Source organism: Rhinopithecus roxellana, chromosome 11 (assembly GCF_007565055.1).
Source record: "Rhinopithecus roxellana isolate Shanxi Qingling chromosome 11, ASM756505v1, whole genome shotgun sequence".
NCBI lineage: Eukaryota > Metazoa > Chordata > Mammalia > Primates > Cercopithecidae > Rhinopithecus > Rhinopithecus roxellana.
The window spans coordinates 107,039,646-107,059,632 of record NC_044559.1 but is presented as its reverse complement, the minus strand read 5'-3'; the positions used below and the strand labels follow the sequence as shown (position 1 = coordinate 107,059,632).

At 42.2% G+C, this 19,987-nt stretch overlaps 1 protein-coding gene across 3 annotated transcripts in view; it reads left to right on the top strand.

Annotated features, from left to right (window-relative positions):
• The window catches only part of LOC104679643 (amyloid beta A4 precursor protein-binding family B member 1-interacting protein), a 135,976-nt gene extending 119,856 nt beyond the window's left edge, over positions 1–16,120 (top strand). For 2 of the 3 annotated variants that reach the window (XM_030941181.1, XM_030941180.1), the window contains exons 11-14: positions 8,121–8,219; positions 9,054–9,168; positions 10,567–10,670; positions 15,209–16,039. In XM_030941181.1, the coding sequence (XP_030797041.1) occupies positions 8,121–8,219; positions 9,054–9,168; positions 10,567–10,670; positions 15,209–15,724 (834 nt within the window). In that variant the 3' untranslated portion in view covers positions 15,725–16,039. Of the gene's footprint in view, positions 1–8,120; positions 8,220–9,053; positions 9,169–10,566; positions 10,671–15,208 lie in introns of all 3 variants that reach the window. The other variant, XM_030941179.1, reaches the window with a different exon arrangement.
• The last annotated feature ends 3,867 nt before the right edge of the window (positions 16,121–19,987 follow it).

Genomic DNA, 19,987 nt, shown 5'->3' with positions numbered 1-19,987 from the left:
CTGGGGCTAGATGCAATGGGGCAGAAGTAAATATCTTCCAGGAGAAATTATGCTTCTATGGAGACATGTTAGGAAGTAGTGGAATATCATGGAAGGAGCGCTGGAATTCTGCCCCGTCGCTCACTTGCTTCCTACCTCTTACTCAGCTATATTTTTCTTTACAGTATTTTTCACAATGAAAAATTATATTACTTTAGTGTTTTGTATTTTTATTGGCTTTCTCCCATAGTAGAATATAAATGTCAGAGAGCAAGGACTTTTTCTATTGTGTTCACTATTGTGTTCCAGAGCTTGGAGTGATATTTGACACATTGTAAATTCTCAATACATATCAGATGAATGGAGAGATTAATGGATGGGTAGATGGACAGATGAGTGGGTGGACTGATGGATGGACGGATGGATGGAATGCAGATCAAAGCCCCCTGCACCATTGTGCCCTTTAAAACATGGTTCAGGCCAGGCACAGTGGCTCATGCCTACAATCCCAGCACTTTTGAAGGCCAAGGCAGAAGGATCGCTTGAGCCCAGGAGCTTGAGACCAGCCTGAGCAACATATCAAGACCCCATCTCTACAGAAAAACTTTTTAAAGCAGCAGGGTGTGGTAGCATGCACCTATAGTCCCAGTTACTCAGAAGGCTGAGGCAGGAGGATCGCTTGAGCCCGCATTCAAGCTTGTGGTGAGCTATGCTCCAGCCAGGGCAACAGAGCGAGATCCTGTCCCTAAAGAAATGCTTAATTATCTGGGCACTATGGCTCATGCTTGTAATCCCAGCATTTTGGGAGGTCAAGGCAGGAGGACCACTTGACCCCAAGAGTTTGAGACCAGCCAGGCAACATAGGGAGACCCCCATCTCTACAAAATATTTAAAACTCAACCTGGTGTGGTGGTGCACACCTGTAGTCCCAGCTACTCAGGAGACTGAGGCAGAAGGATTGCTTGAGGCCAGGAGTTTGAGGGTGCCGTGAGCCACAGTGACACCATTGAACTGTGGCCTGGGCAACAGAGCAAGATCTCTAAAAAAGAAGGCAAAGAAAGAAAGAAAAAGAGAGAGAAAAAGGAAGGATAAGAAAGAAAATAGAGAACAGGATTGAATGTCCTAGTTTACTTCCTCTTTACTTCTAAATTTATTCCACGCAGTAGCTCTCCTATCTCCTGACTCTGTATCTCAGAGGAAGACGGCTTCCATCTCTAATGTGGCCTCTGGAACCACACTGTCAGCCACTCCCTTTGGCTTCAGCATCTTCAAACCCCTCTCCAGACAATTCTTCTCTTTTCCTTGGGCCACAAACATTTTCAAATATTCCTTGATTTGGGGGCTCTAACTCACTCATTCACTCCCCTCAGTTGTATCTGCCCCACCTCTTCAAGCAGCACCTTTGGCCTCTGTCTTCTCTTTAACTCAGACTTTCTGAGAAAGTGATGATGCCCTCCATGTCCTCACTTTTGGAGGCCGAGGCAGGGGGATTGTTTGAGGGCAGGAGTTCAAGACCAACCTGGGCAACATTGTGAAACCTCCTCTCGACAAAAAATTCAAAAACATTAGCCGGGCATGGTGGTGCGCACCTGTGGTCCCAGCTCCTCAGGGGGCCGAGGTGGGAGAATCACTTGAGCCTAGGCATTGGAAGTTGCAGGGAGCCATGATTGCACCACTGCACTCCAGACTGGGCAACAGAGGCAGACTGTTTCTCTACAAATATATACATATATCTTCTGAATTTTATTTATTCAGACCTTGGGGTATATCAGCAAACAAAACAAAGGCCTGTGGCTTTGTGGAGTTTGCATGCTACCAGGCTTCTCCCTGCACCTCTGTGGAAACTGCTATTATTAAGATTTCCAAAGAATAGTGGCTTTCTCCAGTCCTCATGGCATCTTTTGCATTGATGATGCATCCTCATTTTATAATCTTCAGCCTGGACTGCTGCTCTGCTTCTGCTGGTGCCTCCTCCTTCCCTACACACTATAATGCCCTCTAAGGTCCTAAATTCAGTTCTCACCAGACTCCCTGTGCTCTAGCTGAGATCATATTCACAGCCACAGTTCCAATCATTGTCTGTGTTGGAGACAAATAATTCCCAATCCGTAGTGGACAGTCTCACCTTCTTCCCTAGCCCTACACGTGTGGTAACCACATGTCTGAGGGGAACCTCTATGACAGACACTGATTTCAACCTTTCCTCCATGCCCTGCTTTCCACAGTCCCTTAAAGATGAATGGCACCATCACCTACTGTATTTGTTTTCTAGAGCTGCTGTAACAAACTGCTGCTAACTAGGTAATTTCACAGAAATTTATTTCTTGCACAGTTCAGGAGACCAGAAGTCCCAAATCAAGGTGCTATTGGAACCAGAAGTCCAAAATCAAAACCAGAGTTGTGTTCCTTCTGAGGGCTCAGAGGCAAAATCTGTACCCTGCCTCCACACTTGTCCTAGCTTCTGGCAGCTCCCAGCAATGCTGGCATTCTTTGGCTTGCAGCTGCGTGATGCCAATCTCTGCCTCCCTCAACACATGATCATCTTCTTTCTGTGTCTGTGTCTGTTTCTTCTCTTCTTATAAGACCATGTCATTTTGGTGGTTGTTTTTGTTTGCTTGTTTTTTGCTGGTTTTGGTGGGTTTTTTTGGTTTTTTTTGTTTGTTTGTTTGTTTTGTTTTTTGAGATAAGGTCTCGCTCTGTTGCTTAGGCTGAGTGTGGTGGTGTGATCACAGCTTACTGCAGCCTCAACTTCCTGGGCTCAAGTGATCCTCCTGCCTCACCCTCCAAAGTAGCTGGGACTACAGGTGCACACCACCACACCTGGCTCATTTTTTGTATTTTTGCAGAGACAGGGTTTCACTGTGTTGCCGAGGCTGATCTTGAGCTCTTGGACTCAAGCAATCCACCCACCTTGGCCTCCCAAAGTGCTGTGATTACAGGTGTGAGCCACTGTACCCAGCTCACACCAGTCACTTTGGATTTAGAGCCCACTTTCATCCAGGATGACCTTATCTGAACTTTATCACATCTGCAAAGACCGTATTTCCAAATAAGGTTACATTCATAGATACCAGGAGTGAGTACTTCAACATAGCTTTTAGGGAGGGGGAGATAATTACACCCATAACATCCACCTGCTCTACCAAGCTTGAAACAGAGAAAGCATACTTGATTTTCTTCCTCTCCCCATTTCTCATTAATCTATGAGCAAGTTCTTTTATTTCCCATCAAGGTCTCCCACTGAGCCCTCCCTCAGTTCGATCTTATTCTTCACTCAAGATCCATCTTCCTCAGAGCGCCCAGTGACTTCCTGTGTCACTGTGCTGTTTTAAAATGTCCAGTGCCCCCCACTGCCCGGGGATCATGTCTAGATTCTAGTTTGACTCAGGGGTCTTCACTCAGATTCCTCTCCAGCTTAATTTCTGCTTCTTCATTCCATGGTTTCCAGACCTTTGCCATATAGAATTTCTCCATGTTCTCCATATATATTACAGCATTCTGTCACTTCTTCCAAAGACCCTTACTTGGCCCATTTTCAAACTTTTAGTATGGAACATACTATTTCATAATCACATTACTAAATATGTGATTTGATTACACATTTGATTACATCATGTGTTTACATACATCTCTCCCTAAAACACCTCCAGCGAGCATTGCCCAATTATCACGTGAGCTTTCTTATTCCTCTTTTTGTTGTTTGTTTGTTTGTTTGTTTGTTTGTTTGAGATAGGGTCTTCTCCAGCCCAGTCCAGAGCACAGTGGCACAATCATGGCTCACCACAGCCTCGAACACCTGGCTGCATCTATCCTTCCACTTCAGCCTCTCCAGTAGCTGGAACTACAGGTGTGCGCCACCACGCCTGGCTAATTTTTGTACTTTTTGTAGAGACAAGGTTTCACCATGTTGCCCAGGCTGATCTCAAATTCCTGGCCTCAAGTGATCTGCCTGCCTTGGCCTCTCAAAGTGCTGGGATTACAGGTGTGAGCCACTGGCCCCTGCCTCTCTTACTCTTCTTAATGTACCTAGGAATTAGCATACTTCTTAGTACCCAGAGATATCTGTTGAACAAAATAGGACCTTGGTTCTTTCACTACCTTTGGCCTTGGATAAATTGCTTAGCCTCTCTCACCCTGTTTTCTCATTTCCTAAGTTCAGAGGGTCTGTAAGAGCCCTTTAAGCAGTGGCATTCCACAATTGCCCTGACCTCTGTGTGCTGTTCTCATGTCCCAAGAGAGCTTCTCTCTCTTTATGGTCAGGAACAATCAAATCAGTTGTGAAAGAGCCTGGCCAGTGACATTGCACCAGCATTTTCCTGAAACCTCTTTGCAAATGATTATTCAGCAAAAGGCTCGGTTAGGCAATAAACTCCTTGGCAAAGTCTCAAGACACGGTGGAGAACAAGCTCAGTGACTTGCTCTATGATGTCTGCAAACCTGAACGATTTCTACATCACCAAGGGAGCTGGAAAGGAGCTTGTTCCCATTAGGTAGCTCATCTCAGAACCATAAAATCTGAGGATTGCTAGAGAACTTAGAAGTCATATAATCCTCCTGTATACATCCACAGCACACATGTAGTGTAAGGAAGGAACTTGGTGAGACCTGACCTATAGCAACATCTATACATCATCCCATCATCAAGGGACTGTTTTATGTTCAAAAGTCATTTTCTTTAAGGGAATGACTATGTTTTACTCTATTTCAATGAATAACATACTTAAGAAATTATTTATGGTGCTTCTTAAATGGATAATTGTTGCTTTGTGCATTTTGTTGCAAACACGATGCGATTTAGTCTGCTCTGGAAACTTGGCTCTCACGTGACATCTACCAAAAAAAAAGTAATAGATGAACTTGAAGGTCGCAATGTCAGCTTTTTAAATGTCTGGGGGGTGGGGCAGAATAGTTGCTCTCTAAGAACAATTGTAAACATTTAATTGCTGAAGAGACCAATGCTTGCCTGTCTTACATGACAATCAGAACACAAATGCTGTTTGTAGGCCAGAGAGTCCGTGTTTCTGGTGCTGAAAGACAAGGGCATTGGTTTGGCTTTGCACGTGTTATCCTTGAAGGCAATGCTGGCGGCATTTGTGGGCTGTTACATTCCAGCCAGTGAGTGCTGGCTTTAGTATATTTTTCATCAATACGTCCTTCAGGTTAATTAAGATAACAAATCCTTTTGGCTATCGGGCCGTATTACCTGAGTTGATAGATATTTCCGATTTTAAGGGCCTCCAAGGAGGATCATTATTGGAGTAACATTTGCAAAAATAAAATCTAGCATTCAGAATGAGGGAATAAGCATTGAACCTCAAAAACAATAAAATGCCCAGCAGCCATTCAAAAGTGTTTGCTGTCATCTGCTGGCCAGACTGCAAAACTACAGCAACATTCAGGCGCCTGATGTGAAGTTGTCGCCGTTGGTAGAGAGAATGTCTGTGTTCCTGTTTGCTATGCCCAAGCAAATAAGAACTGACCGTTCTTCGAGCAATGGTGATGCAATTTCTGAGGCCTGAGCGAGCTACATAAGCAATACATATTTAAAGACAAAAATATGAGTAGACTTTCCTCAATTGCCTGAAAATACCAAAAAGAGGAATTTTTTTCTGTCATCTCTTCCAAGTCTGAGATTTAGGTGTAATAGCTTAATACAAACACAGAAATTCTAGGTGATTAGTCAGGAGACCCCGAGGTTCTAGTGGGGGTCACAGGGTGGAATGTATAGTAACCTTTCTGAACCTCAGTTTTCTCATTCGTGAAACCAAAAATTACTAAACTGTCATCAAGCTCTTTGAGTCTATAAAGGTCTTGTTATCCTTTCTGGACAAAGGTAACAATCCCACAGGTTCTTGCAGGCTGAGTCATTAAAAGTCCAGCAGAGTGACTAGACGCTGCCAGTCAGATTCCAACTGAAGTTTAAAGACACGAGACCCTTTGCTTAGATCAACTTTGAGAATAGCCATTTCCTTGGAGGTCAGTGATTTAAGATGGAAAGCGAAAGAGAAGTGGAGAGGTCCATGCAATACCCGAAGAGAGGAATTGGACAGCTTTCCACCTTTCCTGCCAACTGAAGAGCAGACAGATGCTTCCAGCTCTCTTTGCTTTCCTTTCCACTTTCAGCCCCACCAGCAAATGAGGATTATCCTAGCAGGATTAATAAATCCTCTGAGGACAGGAGGAAAAAGAAAGAGGTGGTACCATACCCCCCACCCCACCCCCCCACACACAAGATGCTTGTGGTTGTTAATTATTTTTCTACATAATAAAATGTATTATAATAAACCTTCTAATGACCTATGAAAATTTACATGGCACATATTAATATCTTAGAACCTATGTTTGGTTGCCGGCCCCTCGCCTGATGTCGGCAAGATTTCTAACTCAACACGAAATGTTGTGCTTGCTTCTTTTCTTCAAGTATTCCGACATCTGGACTGGAACACCTGCCATGTGCTGGCCATGTGATAAGCAATGAGGGTCTTCAGCAGTGAATAAGATAGATGTAGTTCCCACCCTCATGAAAGACACAGTCTATCTGAGACAGATACAGAAAACAGAAACTAACTGGGCTTGGTGGTTCATGCCTGTAATCCCAGCACTTTGGGAGGCTAAGGTGAGAGGATCACTTGAGCCCAGGGTTTCAGCACCAGCCTGAGACACATAGAAAGAGTGTTTCTTTAAAAAAAAAAAAAAGAAAAAAAGCCAAGCATGGATGCATGTCTGTGGTCCCAGCTACAGAGGAGGCTGAGGTGGAAGGATTGTGTGAGCCCAGGTATTAGAGGCTGCAGTGAGTTGTGATGGCACCACTGCACTGTAGCCTGGGCGGCAGAGTGAGACCCTGTCTTAAAAAATAAAAATTAAACCAGAAACAACAAAAGCAATGAGGACTAAGAGGAATACCAGGTGTTTCTCTTTCATGCTTGCTCATTTCCTTGTTATCTTTGTGAGCTCCTAAAAGGCCTGTTCAGCAACCGGAACCACTGCTTAGTGCCACTGGCACTAAGTGTGATAGACAGAAATAGTCCTCCAGGGTGTCCATCTGGAAGCCACTGGCCCACTTGGGCAGCAGATAGCAGTTAAGAAGGAAAGGTCATCACAAAACTCTGAATTTTTAGAAGCAGAAATAACCCTAGAATCAGGTTTTGGGAGTTATAAACCCACAATTCTCATAGGCTTTAATTCTATGACATAAGAATTATCTCAGGTAAGTTCCCTTATCTGACAAATGGAGAAGCAGCTCAGATTTCTCATGGGGATAGAGACATGATGGATGTGAAAACCTTCCAAAAGTTAAAAAGCATAAATGAAAATTATTATTGATAATATAGTTAGAAGTGCTTACAAGCAAGGCATGGTGGCTCATGCCTGTAATCCCAGCACTTTGGGAGGCTGAGGCAGGAGGATTGCTTGAGGCCAGGAGTTTGAGACCAGCTTGGCTAATATAGTGAGACTCCAATTCTACAAAAAAAAAAAAAAAAAAAAAAAATTTCAATTATCTGGACATGGTGGTGTGCACCTATAGTCCTAGCTACTTAGGAGGCTGAGGAGGGAGGATCTTTTGACCCCAGGAGTGCAAAGTTTTCAGTGAACTGTGATTGTGCCACTCCAGCCAGGACAACAGAGTCACATCCTGTTTCTAAAAAATTTTTTAAAAAGATGTGCTTATGATAAATCATAAAACAAATTTCTTTTTCTTTTTTTTTGGGGGGGGGGGCAGAGTCTTGCTCTGTCACCCCAGGCTGGAGTGCAGTGGTGCAGTCTCAGCTCACTGCAACCTCCACCTCCCAAATTTAAGCAATTTCCCTGCCTTGGCAGGAATTTTTTTTTTTTTTTTTTTTTTTTTTTTTTTTTTTTTTGTATTTTCAGTAGAGACGGAGTTTTACCATGTTGGCCAGGCTGGTCTCGAACTCCTGACCTCAAGTGATCCGCTCGCCTCAGCCTCCCAACATATAACAAATTTCTCAAATCCTTTCAAAATTTAGTCATTTTTAAAAGTTACCTTCCTAATTTTACAACCAGTAATTTTTACCACATAAATCACATATATTTTTAGAGATTTTAAAAAATTTCCTGACAGGTGCTTTGACTTCCTAATACATGACAAGTGAATACATTGTCTCGAAACTGCTTCTTTCTAGCACCCCCAAATTCAGAAGGAGTCCCAGTATATCAAGTATCTCTGCTGTGATGACGCAAGAACCCTAAACCAGTGGGTGATGGGAATACGGATAGCCAAGGTGAGAGAGCGTTCCGACTTCACCCTGTCTTGCATTTGCCAGCCCACTTCGTGACCCGGGCGCAGCTTTCCTGGTACTGTGAAGCAGTTGGCCCACCCTTGGGTTCAGCCACAGACGTTATCAAGTGTATTCGCTGGTGGGTTTTCTAAATGAGGAGAGCGATAGAAACACGAACCTCTCCAGTAACCGGATATTTACTCATGGCGAGTATTGCAAGCTTAGTGTGCAATTAAAAACGCAAGACGGGGCCGGGCGCGGTGGGTCACGCCTGTAATCCCAGCGCTTTGGGAGGCCGAGGCAGGCGGATCACGAGGTCAGGAGATCGAGACCATCCTGGCTAACACGGTGAAACCCCGTCTCTACTAAAAAATACAAAAAATTAGCCGGGCGTGTTGGCGGGCGCCTGTAGTCCCAGATACTCGGGAGGCAGAGGCAGGAGAATGGCGTGAACCCGGGAGGCGGAGCTCGCAGTGAGGAGAAGATCTCGCCACTGCACTCCAGCCTGGGCACAGAGGGAGACTCGGTCTCAAAAAAAAAAAAAAAAACGCAAGATGGAATCTATGATCGAGTTACATGAAGACATACGTAATCAGAACTGAGTGGCCAAAGCTTTCTCTAATATGTTGGTGAAAAAATTAACTGACCCTGCTAATCTGGAAAATGATTGAATGTGTATTTGTTAAATTTTAATGGAAATATCCAAAGAAAACCAACTCAGACAAGTGGTGAACAGAGTAGCCGTGGAGTATTTATTTCTTCTCTATGTTTATATTGCAATTGAGTGCAGAATTTGGGATAAATGGATTCCTTTCCTTCTTTGTGTTCTCTCCCCAGTATGGGAAGACTCTCTATGATAACTACCAGCGGGCTGTGGCAAAGGCTGGACTTGCCTCTCGGTGGACAAACTTGGGGACAGTCAATGCAGCTGCACCAGCTCAGCCATCTACAGGTACTAAGTGGAGGAGAAATTCCAACACATATTCAAAGCTCAGTGCTCCTGTTCAAAACGTATCCAATACATCTATACAAACAGAACTTTGTAGACAGCATTCGGAATATGTTTTCTTTTTCCTTTTCTTTTTCTTTTCTTTTTTTTTTTTTTTTGAGACAGAGTCTCGCACTGTCGCCCAGGCTGGAGTGCAGTGACGCAATCTCAGCTCACTGCAAGCTCCGCCTCCTGGGTTCACGCCATTCTCCTGCCTCAGCTTCCCGAGTAGCTGAGGCTACAGGTGCCCACCACCACGCCTGGCTAATTTTTTGTATTTTTAGTAGAGGCAGGGTTTCACTGTGTTAGCCAGGATGGTCTTGATCTCCTCACCTCGTGATCCACCTGCCTCGGCCCCCCAAAGTGCTGGGATTACAAGCGTGAATCACCACACCCGACCTGTTTTCTTTTTCTTCTTTGCTTTTTTTTTTTTTTTTTTTTTTTGGAGGTAAGGTCTTGCTCTGTCACCCACACTGGAGCCCTGTATCTATTTTAAGTGACTTTTAAGAAAACTTTGACCACTTATTTTATGATATTCTATGGATAAGGTGCTGATCTCCTGTTTAGGGTGAGCTAGTAGGTAGATGTTTCTTATCAGAGTACAAGTATTATATTAGTCCAAGGCTCCATTAGTGCCCAGAAAACTGTCCACATGAAGAATGAGATTATGTCCTAGTGTTTTGACATCTTGCACCCGGTCCTGGACAGCATATTTGAAGGTAACATGAGTCAAAGTTTCGTGTCAATGGGACTAATTAAAAGGCAGGAAAATAAAATAGCATACCAGGACTTTTTGGGGGGGAAAAAACCCCCATCTAATTCCAGATTATTTCAGGGACCTACACATTTTGCCCAAATTTCTGTCTATTGTTTCTGTGTCCAATGTACTTTTTGTTGAGGACAATGTTGAAGAGTTGTTCCTGTATTCAGTGTGGTATGAAACCGGATAGATACATTTTTAAAAAATCAAGAAGAATTTTTTAAAATATGTTTTCAAGGTTTATTCTTCAATTACTGAAAAGTTTTTAAAAGTAAAACGTATTGTTACTCTCCAGGATCCCAGTTAACCCAGACCCTCCTCGGTGGGCTTTATCAAATACCGCACTCACCTTCCTGAATCTTCTGCTGAATCTCATATAAAGTTTTGTCACAGAACCTCAGATTTTTCGTAAGGTTTTGTGTACCATGCCATGCCTGTGAATTACTCTCTTTGCTTTGTTTTTATTATTTTTTTTGTAAGAAGTAGCCAGCAAGTATCTTTCTTTGCTTTAGAGATGTAAATTGCTTTGTATTTTCAGATTAACTTTCAAGAATGTTGAAAATGCTTTGCTCGCTCTTCTTTTCTCGCTTCCTCCCTCTCAGGATCTATAAATGGCACCGCCCAGCCCAATGGACAGATGCCCCAGGCTGCACATTCTGTCAGTGCTGTTCTCCAAGAGGCCCAGCGACATGCTGAAACATCAAAGGTAAAACCAGCAAGCAGCTGGTTTACACATTCCATCAGCCCATGTTTCCAAAGCCCATATTTTCAACCATTCGCATTGTTCCCATAACTGCTTTTTTAAAAAGCTGGGTGCAGTAGCTCACACCTGTAATCCCAGAATTTTGGGAGGCTGAGGCAGGAGGATTGCTTGAGCTTCAGTTCGAGACCAGACTGGGCAATATAGAGAGAGCTTGTCTCTACTAGAAAAAAAAAAAAAAAAAAAAAATTAGCCAGGTGTGGTGGCGTGCACCTGTAATCCCAGCTACTGGGGAGGCTGAGGTGTTTGACTGGCTTGAGTCCAGGACATCAAGGCAGCAGTGATCTGTGATCACGCCACTGCATCCAGCCTGGGTGACACAGTAAGATCCAGTCAAATAAATAAATAAAGAGAAAATGTAGTTCCAACAACTGAGAAGTTACTACAATTTAATTTAGTTCATTGCTCGTTATTTGTAATCTTAAAGTTACATATGCTAGAATCAAAAGTTAAAACCGGCTATCACACTGCCTAGGAAAAATGTAAAAATTTCCTTAACATTCTGAAGTTAATTAGCTACGTTTACTTTGACCAAAGTGGTTTTCTTGGTTTAGTCAAGTGATTTTAGCCCTCTCTGATAGTAGCACATCCAAGTTTTAAACGCTTGGGATTTTACTTGCCTTTTTTGAGTAAAATAGGGCAACTAGTAGTCTGAAGCCCTATATGAAGTGTTAACTGGCCCCCAAAATCAGATTAGAAGACTGTTAGAAGAGTTACACTGTAAATAGGGCGGGGCGCAGTGGTGAGCACCTGTAGTCCCAACTACTTGGGATGCTGAGGCAGGAAGATCACTTGAGCCCAGGAGTTCAAGGCTGCAGTTAAGTTCTGGTTGCACCACCACACTGCAGCCTGGGTGACAGATAAAGACCCTGTCTTTAAAAAAAAGAAAAAAGACAAAAAAGGGTTTCACTAAAAATGTGCATTTTCTATTTTACCCATTAATGTCCTTCCTACATACATCCCCAGGTGACAGAGGAGAGAATACATTGTAAAATAATAGCCAAATTGGTATAACATTCTCCATAAAATTTTTTCAACCGAATAGATCAATGAGGATTCCTTTAAATCTATCTTAAAATCATAGCTAATAATTATGATTTAGTTACTAATTTAGTTCAAAACTTCTCAGCTGACTGTATAAATTCTGTTGAATATTTCTCTCGTGTGAGTCAAAACAACCTTAAATAACTGTGACAACAGCATGTCACCCAGCTAGGACAGGCAGGGTGCTTCACTTTAGCAATTTTTCACTTCTTTCACCCCTTCATTTTGTCCATCAGCCAGTCATGAAAACAACTAAATCTTGGTATTTATTGAACTTATAATTTTGACAACCACTGCAGGCCTGTAAAAGTTCTATTTCTTTAATGTTCTCGTTGTCTTCTCATGCCTGACAATCTCCTCATGCAATGTGCTTTCAGCTATTATTATTTTCATTATTTCTATAATGCCAGTTGAAGGAAAGCATTTACAAATACTGAAAGAAATGAAAGAATCCCAGAATAGAAATCACTTAACTACATGTGAACATCAATACCCAAGCTGCCTGTTCAGAAATTTAACTAAAAAGAAAAAATACATCACCAGTTAAATAGCTTATCATGATAAGTAAATAAATTAAATAAAATAGAAACTAAATCAGAAGGCACTTTATTAGAAAAAAATTCCAAATTTAATCTTCAATGGTAAGAGGCTACTAAGCAGAGAATGAAATAAACTGGAACCCTGATGAACTGTAAATTGAAATGATAATTATCACTAAAATGGATTCAATCCAGTTGCCTGGGGATGTTTCATTATATAAATTATTATTATCTATTCCAACATTGGCAGAGGAAGGGCTATGCATCTATTAGACTTAGGCCAAATTTGGCGTGCTGGTTTCTACCAATAGCACGTGCTGGTGATATTACTTTTCAGAACTCACATATTTATCTCATTTGATCTTATCACAACCTGAGACACAAGTCATAATAAGGACTATGGTGCTAATTTTATATCCAGTGAGCCAGCCAACTTTCATGCAGTTGAGAAATGGTAAACTGTCCAGACATGGTGGCTCATGCCTATAATTTCAACACTTTGGGAGGCCGAGGTGGGCGGATCACCTGAGTCCAGGAGTTGGAGACCAGAGTGGCCAATATGGTGAAACCCCGTCTGTACAAAAAATACAAAAATTAGCTGGGGGTGTTGGCACACGCTTGTAATTCCAGCTAATTGGGAGGCTGAGGCATGAGGATTGCTTGAACTCAGGAGGTGGAGGTTGCAGTGAGGGGAGATCCTGCCACTGCACTCCAGCCTTGGTGACAGAACGAGACTGTGTCTCAAAAAATAAATAAATAAATAAATAAATAAAATAAAATAAAGAAAAGAAAAAGTAAACTTATAGAGACCAGATGTCTTGTCCTAATTTCTGGCCCACCACACCGCCTTCCCTAAAGCTCTGAGGCCATCTGGAGCCAAGCTTGTAATCAGCTCCTCCCTAGAAGCCCACAGTCCTGGCAAAAGGCACCTGTGTTCTCAGCTCACCAACACAAGGAGACATTGTCCCCAAGATCAGGCAAAAAGGTCTTTGCCAGGAAACATATCCTTTGTTCCTACGTTTTCACAAAGCTGTAGCCAAGAGAGAACTATTTCCATTCACTTCTCCCCTTCCATCTCCTTCATCCTAATCAGAGTAGTACATTTAAGCCAGGAGACTGTGTGAAGGTTTTGGGAAGTCCTCAACCCCCAGGAGTTGCTGTGTGTTTCTACTGTGTGTTGTGTGGAATAGGAGCAAGATAATTTTACAGATGCCTACTCCTGACATGAGCATCACAACCAGCACAACTCAGACCAAGAAAAATGCATCCCTTCCTATATGCCGAGACTCTGGTGGCTTGGCTTGGGAACCAAGGAGTGAAGTCATTTGGCTTCCATTTTGAAGGAATGAATGAGCCGAGGGTGGTTTATAGACTGAGGCAACCCCACAGGAGATACACCATGAAAGCCCCTTTAGAGACATACAGTAGCTCCTGGATAAGGCAGGTTCCAAGGAGGTGATGCTCGTATGATCTAAATACAACACACCTCATTGAACATGGCCAGCTCTTCCATTTAGAGTAGACTTGGTAGATGAGTGTCACAGGGTAACTGAACCCAGGTTTGGCTGCTCACCACTTAAAAGCCAGACTCAAGAGATTAGGGATGATGGGAGGAAAAGCTGGTTTATTTGGAAAGCCAGTAACACCATGAAGATGGTGGACTAGTGTTCTGAAGTGCAATCTTAAATTTTTCAGGCTAACTGGAGGATTTTAATGGGTGTGGTATATGGGGAAGAGGAGTGAGTTGGGGAAAGAGTTGAGATCAAGGGATGACCAGAGACTGCAGACATCTGGGTGCCAACAAGGGTCCAAAGAGGTTGGGAACTTCTCTGTCCTTGGTCAGGTCACAATGGTCATATAAATCTTTAACAAAACATAGTTAGTTGTTTACTTCTTTAATCCCAGAGTTAGTTTTTAAAACTATGTGATTGCTGGGTTTGCATGTTTATCTCAATGCTCTAAAATTATCCTTGCCTATGTGCAGGAATGGATAAAGGCCACTTTAAATAAAAATGAAGCTAGTTACATTTGTTTTTATGCTGTTCCACTGTGACAACAGGAAATACTGTTAAAGGCCATTTGGGCCAGGTGGGGTGGCCATAATTCCAGTTACTCAGGAGGCTGAGGCAGGAGGATCACTTGAGGCTAGGAATTTGAGACTAACCTGGGCAACACAGCGAGACTCCGTCTCTAAAAATATATATAGAGAGAGACATATTCTCACTGTGTTGTCCAAGCTGGAGTGCAGTGGCATGATCTCAGCTCATTGCAGCCTCCACCTTCCAAGTTCAAACAATTCTTATGCCTTAGCCACCCCAGTAGCAGGGACTACGGGTGTGTGCCACCATACCAGGCTAATTTTTGTATTTTTAAAAGAGACAGGGTTTCACCATATTGTTCAGGTTGTCTTGAACTCCTGGACTTAAGTGATCCACCTGCCTGGGCCTCCCAAAGTGCTGAGACTATAGACATGAGCCACCATGCCCAGCCAAAATATTAAAAAATTAGAAAAATGATTATTTTTTATTTTAAAGACCATTTAGAATAATTGCCATATTCCAGAACAAAGATGAGCTCATGAACAACCAGGAGTCTCAGTGACTGAAGGACAGAGGCTCCCCAGGGGGCAGACAGAGACTCACATATCTGTGGCATGGTCCTGTCCAGTAGGGCTGTTTTGTCCACTGGGGCTGTTTTGAGAATAAAGAATGCGACTCGGGAGGTTGAGGCGGGAGGAGCGCTTGAGCTCGGGAGGTAGAGGCTGCAGTAAGTCCAGATCGCGCCACTGCACTCAGCCTGGGCGACAGAGTGAGACCTCGTCTCCATTAATTAATAACAATAAATTTAAACTTTCAAAAATTAAAAAAAAAGAAAAAGAATGCCGCTGTCATTCGGTTGCAGGATAAGAAGCTAGCCCTCGGGAACCACCACCACCCGGCAGCGCCCCGGGCCCCGCACGCCCCCAAGTCCAGCCTGCCCCCGCCACCTCCGGTGCGGAGGTCCTCAGACACCAGCGGCAGCCCCGCCACGCCCCCCAAGGCCAAAGGCACAGGCGGCGGGGGCTTCCCCGCCCCACCCGACGACTTCCTGCCGCCGCCGCCACCGCCGCCGCCCCTGGAAGACCCTGAGCTCCCGCCGCCGCCCCCGGAGTTCATGGAGCCGCCTCCGGACTTCGTGCCCCCGCCCCCGCCGTCGTGCGCAGGGACCGCGGGATCGGAGCTGCCCCCGCCACCGCCGCCGCCGCCCGCGCCCGCCCCCGACTCCGCCAGGCCGCCTCCCGCGGTGGCCAAGAGGCCTCCTATGCCCCCCAAGAGGCACGAGAACCCAGGGACCCCCGGCGGGGCAGGAGGCGGGGAGCAAGATTTCATGTCAGACCTCATGAAAGCTTTGCAAAAGAAGAGAGGCAACGTGTCCTAGGGAGGGGCATGGTGAGTGTGCCAGAGGGAGAAGCATCGCTGACCCGGAGCGCAGGTTTTGCTAGTAGATTACCCTGACGTTTTGTTCATTTCAGATAAAATGTGATGGGAAACTTCTCACTGTTGTGCTCAAGTGCAGCCATAAACATTAACCCAATAGAGTTCAGAATATCTGCCCAAATGTACATATCGCTCCTATGTATTTTCACGTAAATGGAATGTATCTTCCCTTCCAGGTTACCTAAAGTGCTGTTTTAGGTTCATTTATTTTATTATGTTAAGAAGCATCAAATGAATAAAAGTTAAACGTTTTTCCTGCAGATGGTATTTCTAGAAAGATTATTGGGTCAATCTATCTTGAAATCAACACTATAATTAAAGATAGCTTTCAACATTCCATGCCTTCTTAAGTCTTGGTGACCTCAGATAGATTTTTCATCTCTACCTCTATAACCTTCAGAATTTGCAGGAAAATCGAGAGAGGAAAACGAGAAAACGTGACAAGTAGAGCCTGTTTCCTTTCCCTGAAATTCGGTTGCTTGATTGATTGGAGTCCTGGACACAGGCTATTTTGGTTTTGCTTTTATAATGCTTGAATAACAGTAATTGAAAAATACAGTTATTTAGATAGTTTTTGAATTCTCTTATTATTACAATGCTGTAAGTATCCTGTAAATAAAAATGTAGGGACAGGAAAAGGCAATCATATGTATATTCTTCAACCTGAAAGTTTTCCCTCAGAGATAAGTTTAACGCCCAGCTTATCCTAGGTTCTTGGTACCTATATCTCTTCTCTTTCAAATTGGCTTCTGATAGGCCTTTTACATTTTCTTAATTTTATTTATATGGCTCTATTTTTGTTTTTGTATTTTTGTGTTTTTTTAAAACTGTAAAAATCCTCAAAATCTTCTTAAAGTGAGTGGAAAATAATAATGCATTTTTTTAAATAAAGGAAGATAATGCTATGTTTTAATATTTGGAGAAAAGTAAGCTCTAAATCATGCTGTCTCAACTCATGGGCTGCAGGTGGCCCAGGACCCCTTCGAATGCTACGCAACACAAAATAAAATATTATGAGCTCTTGGCGGGGTGTGGTGGCTCACACCTGTAATCCTAGCATTTTTGGGAGGCGGACTCAGATGGATGAATTGAAGTCAGGAGTTTGAGGTCAGCTTGGCCAACATGGCAAAACCTTGTCTATACTGAAAATACAAAAATTAACCAGGTGTAGTGGCGCACACATGTAATCCCAGCAACTCCAGAGGCTGAGATGGTAGAGTCCCTTGAATCCAGGAGGCAGACACTGCAGTGAGCTGAGATCATGCTACTGCACTCTGCTGGGAGACGGAGCAAGACATTGTCTCAAAAACATTATGAGATTTTTCCCAATTTTTTTTTGTGTGTTGTTGTTCATCACCTATCGTCACTAGTGTTAGTGCATTTTATATGTAGCTTAAGACAACTCTTCTTCCAGTGTGCCCCAGGGAAGCCACAAGATTGGATGCCCCTGCAGACAAATGAACCTTTAAAATGAAAAAAAAAAAAAAATAGTTTTAAAACCAAAATATTTAGTAATTAAAACTGACAGGGTGCTCTTAATTTTTTCTGGGGCATATGCTTGAAATAGGATAGAAGGTAAATTTGCTTTACATTCAATTTAATCTCATCAACAGTAACTCTCTCCATTTCTCATTTTATTATGTTCCTTTTGATATCAGATGCAGTAAAAACACCGCTTTTCTGATACCTAACTAAATCTTGGTCATTATGCAGATCTCTGGGACAATGCAGGAAAGATGTCAGCAAAGAGAGGTGTGAAAATTGTCAGAATCAAAATGGAGTCACTTACGTTAAGAAACTGCTGACAGATAGAGCCAGCAAAGTCCATGAAAAGAGTTTTCGTGAGGATCTTATTCCGTGATTTTCACTCAAGCATAAGGCAATCTTTGGTGTCTGGCTGAAAGGTCTTTACAAGTCTTTACGATCCTACCTGAGTAGGATTATTTAGATCCTGAAAATGCAGCAAAATGTGTTTCTTTATGAAAAGTTTAGTGGCATATTTGTATGTGGTGCAGGGAGTGGAAAAACTGGAGTGAAACTGGGAACTAGAGAAGGAGTATGTGGATAATATATGTTATGAATAGTAATATATAATCAATAATGTAGGACAGTAATCCTGTATCACAGCTTATAAAAACTCCGTAATTTCTTGTATAATGCTGCTAATGGGCAAAGACCCATGTAATAGGCCAACTGCAACACAAATCACAGCATTTGGTAGTTTACAGAAAACATGATTTAACCTGCCACATGATAGACTATGAACTAAGATTTTACAGTAGGTCCTCAAGGAGGAGAATGAACACTTAAGCCTCATATTTTGTTTGATCATAGGAATCTTGGCTGGTATGATACTGAAATGACCCGAGTCCATGAGAATTGAGCCTTTGAAGTGTGCTTGAGACTTATGGCTTGATGTGTGGTCCATTTTTACAGATGGTTTATGTGTGCTTGGGTACAACGTACTATACATGTTCCTTGGAACAAGCTTGTTAAGCATGTTACACAAATCTTCTGCCTGCAGCCTGTTATCTGGTCTGTTGCATCCATCAATTACTAAGAAGGATGTTTTAAAATCTTCCGAGGGCAGATTTGTCAATATCTTTTCATTGTTCTGGCAAATTGTGCTTTATATATTCCAACACTGTTTATTATTAAGTGTGAACAAAAATTCTGTATGTGACTTCCTGGTGAATTGAACCATCTATCACCATGCAGTGTTTTCTGCTTTTTGTCTTGTATTCACGCAGCTGTACTGTCTTTTTTCAGGTATTTGCCTGACAAATCTGTTCATTCACTTTCAAACTCTCTGTGCTTTTATGTTCTACATTTGCCACTTGTAAATGACATATAAGCAGATTCTGTTGTCTTTATATCTAGTTAGTAATTATTATCTTTTAACTGCAAGTTTATTCTTTTTAAATTTTTTTAATTTTTTTTTTAATTTTTAGAGACAGGGTCTCATTCTGTCACCCAGGCTGGAGGGCAGTGGTACGATCATGGCTCACTGCAGCCTCAAACTTCTGGGCTCAAGCCATCCTCTTGCCTCAGCCTTCCAAGTAGCTAGGACTACAGGCTCACACCACCATGCCCAGCTAATTTTTTTTTTAAGTAGATATGGGGATCTCACTGTGTCGCCTAGGCTAGTCTCTAACTGCTGGCCTCAAGCAATTCTTTTGTCTTAACCTCCCAAAGTGCTGGAATTACAGACATGAGCCAAAATGCCCAGCCTGTTATTTTTACTCTGAATGTGACTATATATTTTGTTTTTAACATCTTGTTTTGTGCTTACTATTACCCTGGATTTTTCTGTTTTTTTTTTTTTCTTCCTTTCTTGTCTACTTCATGTAATTAGAATTTTTCTCTTATTCTCTTTTTGAAGCTTCTTGTTGAAAATTTATATACTGTATGTATTCTTTTAATAGCTACCTATAATGATAATGTTCATACTCAGTAAAGTCTCAAGTTAAACAACTTTAACCTGGGAAACGCATGGACTTTGGATCACTTTGATTTCAAACCTCCCCCCCCCACACACACATACACATTATTGTCTAGTATTTGAGGTATAGCTGAGTATCTTTTTCCTAGAATATCTTTATTTCACCCTCATTCTTCAAAGATGATTTCAGTGGACGTAAAATTTAAATTGACAGTAAAAACTCTTAGTTTTTTAGGGGATTGTCCCCACTGTCTTCTCCCTTTCACTGCTGCTGTTGAGAAGTCATCTATTAAATTATTATTTCTATTAGGTCATCGCTTTGTTTTTCCTCTGCATGATTTTAAGACCTTTTCTTTGTCTTTGGTGCATATAGTGGGTCTAACTCTGAATTTCTTTTGCTTAAGTTGCATGATAATTCATTGAGTTTTCTGAATCTACAAATATCTGCCTTTCACTATTCCAGAAAATTGTAATTTATTTTGTTTTCAAACATTGCTTCTCCTTTTTCGCTTCTTCTGAAACTCTAATGAAATGTGTTAAATCTTCTAACACTAGCTTCCTTATCTCTAAATTTCGTGTATTTTCTATTTCTTTATCTATTCTGGATATATTCATCAGATCTTAATTCCCATTCACCAGTTCTTTCTTCAGCATAGTCTAATCTATCTTAAAGCCATCCATTTTTGGTTTTTGTTTTTTGATATAGACTTTATTTTTTAGACCAGTATTAGATTCAAAGGAAAACTGAGCGAAAAGTACAAG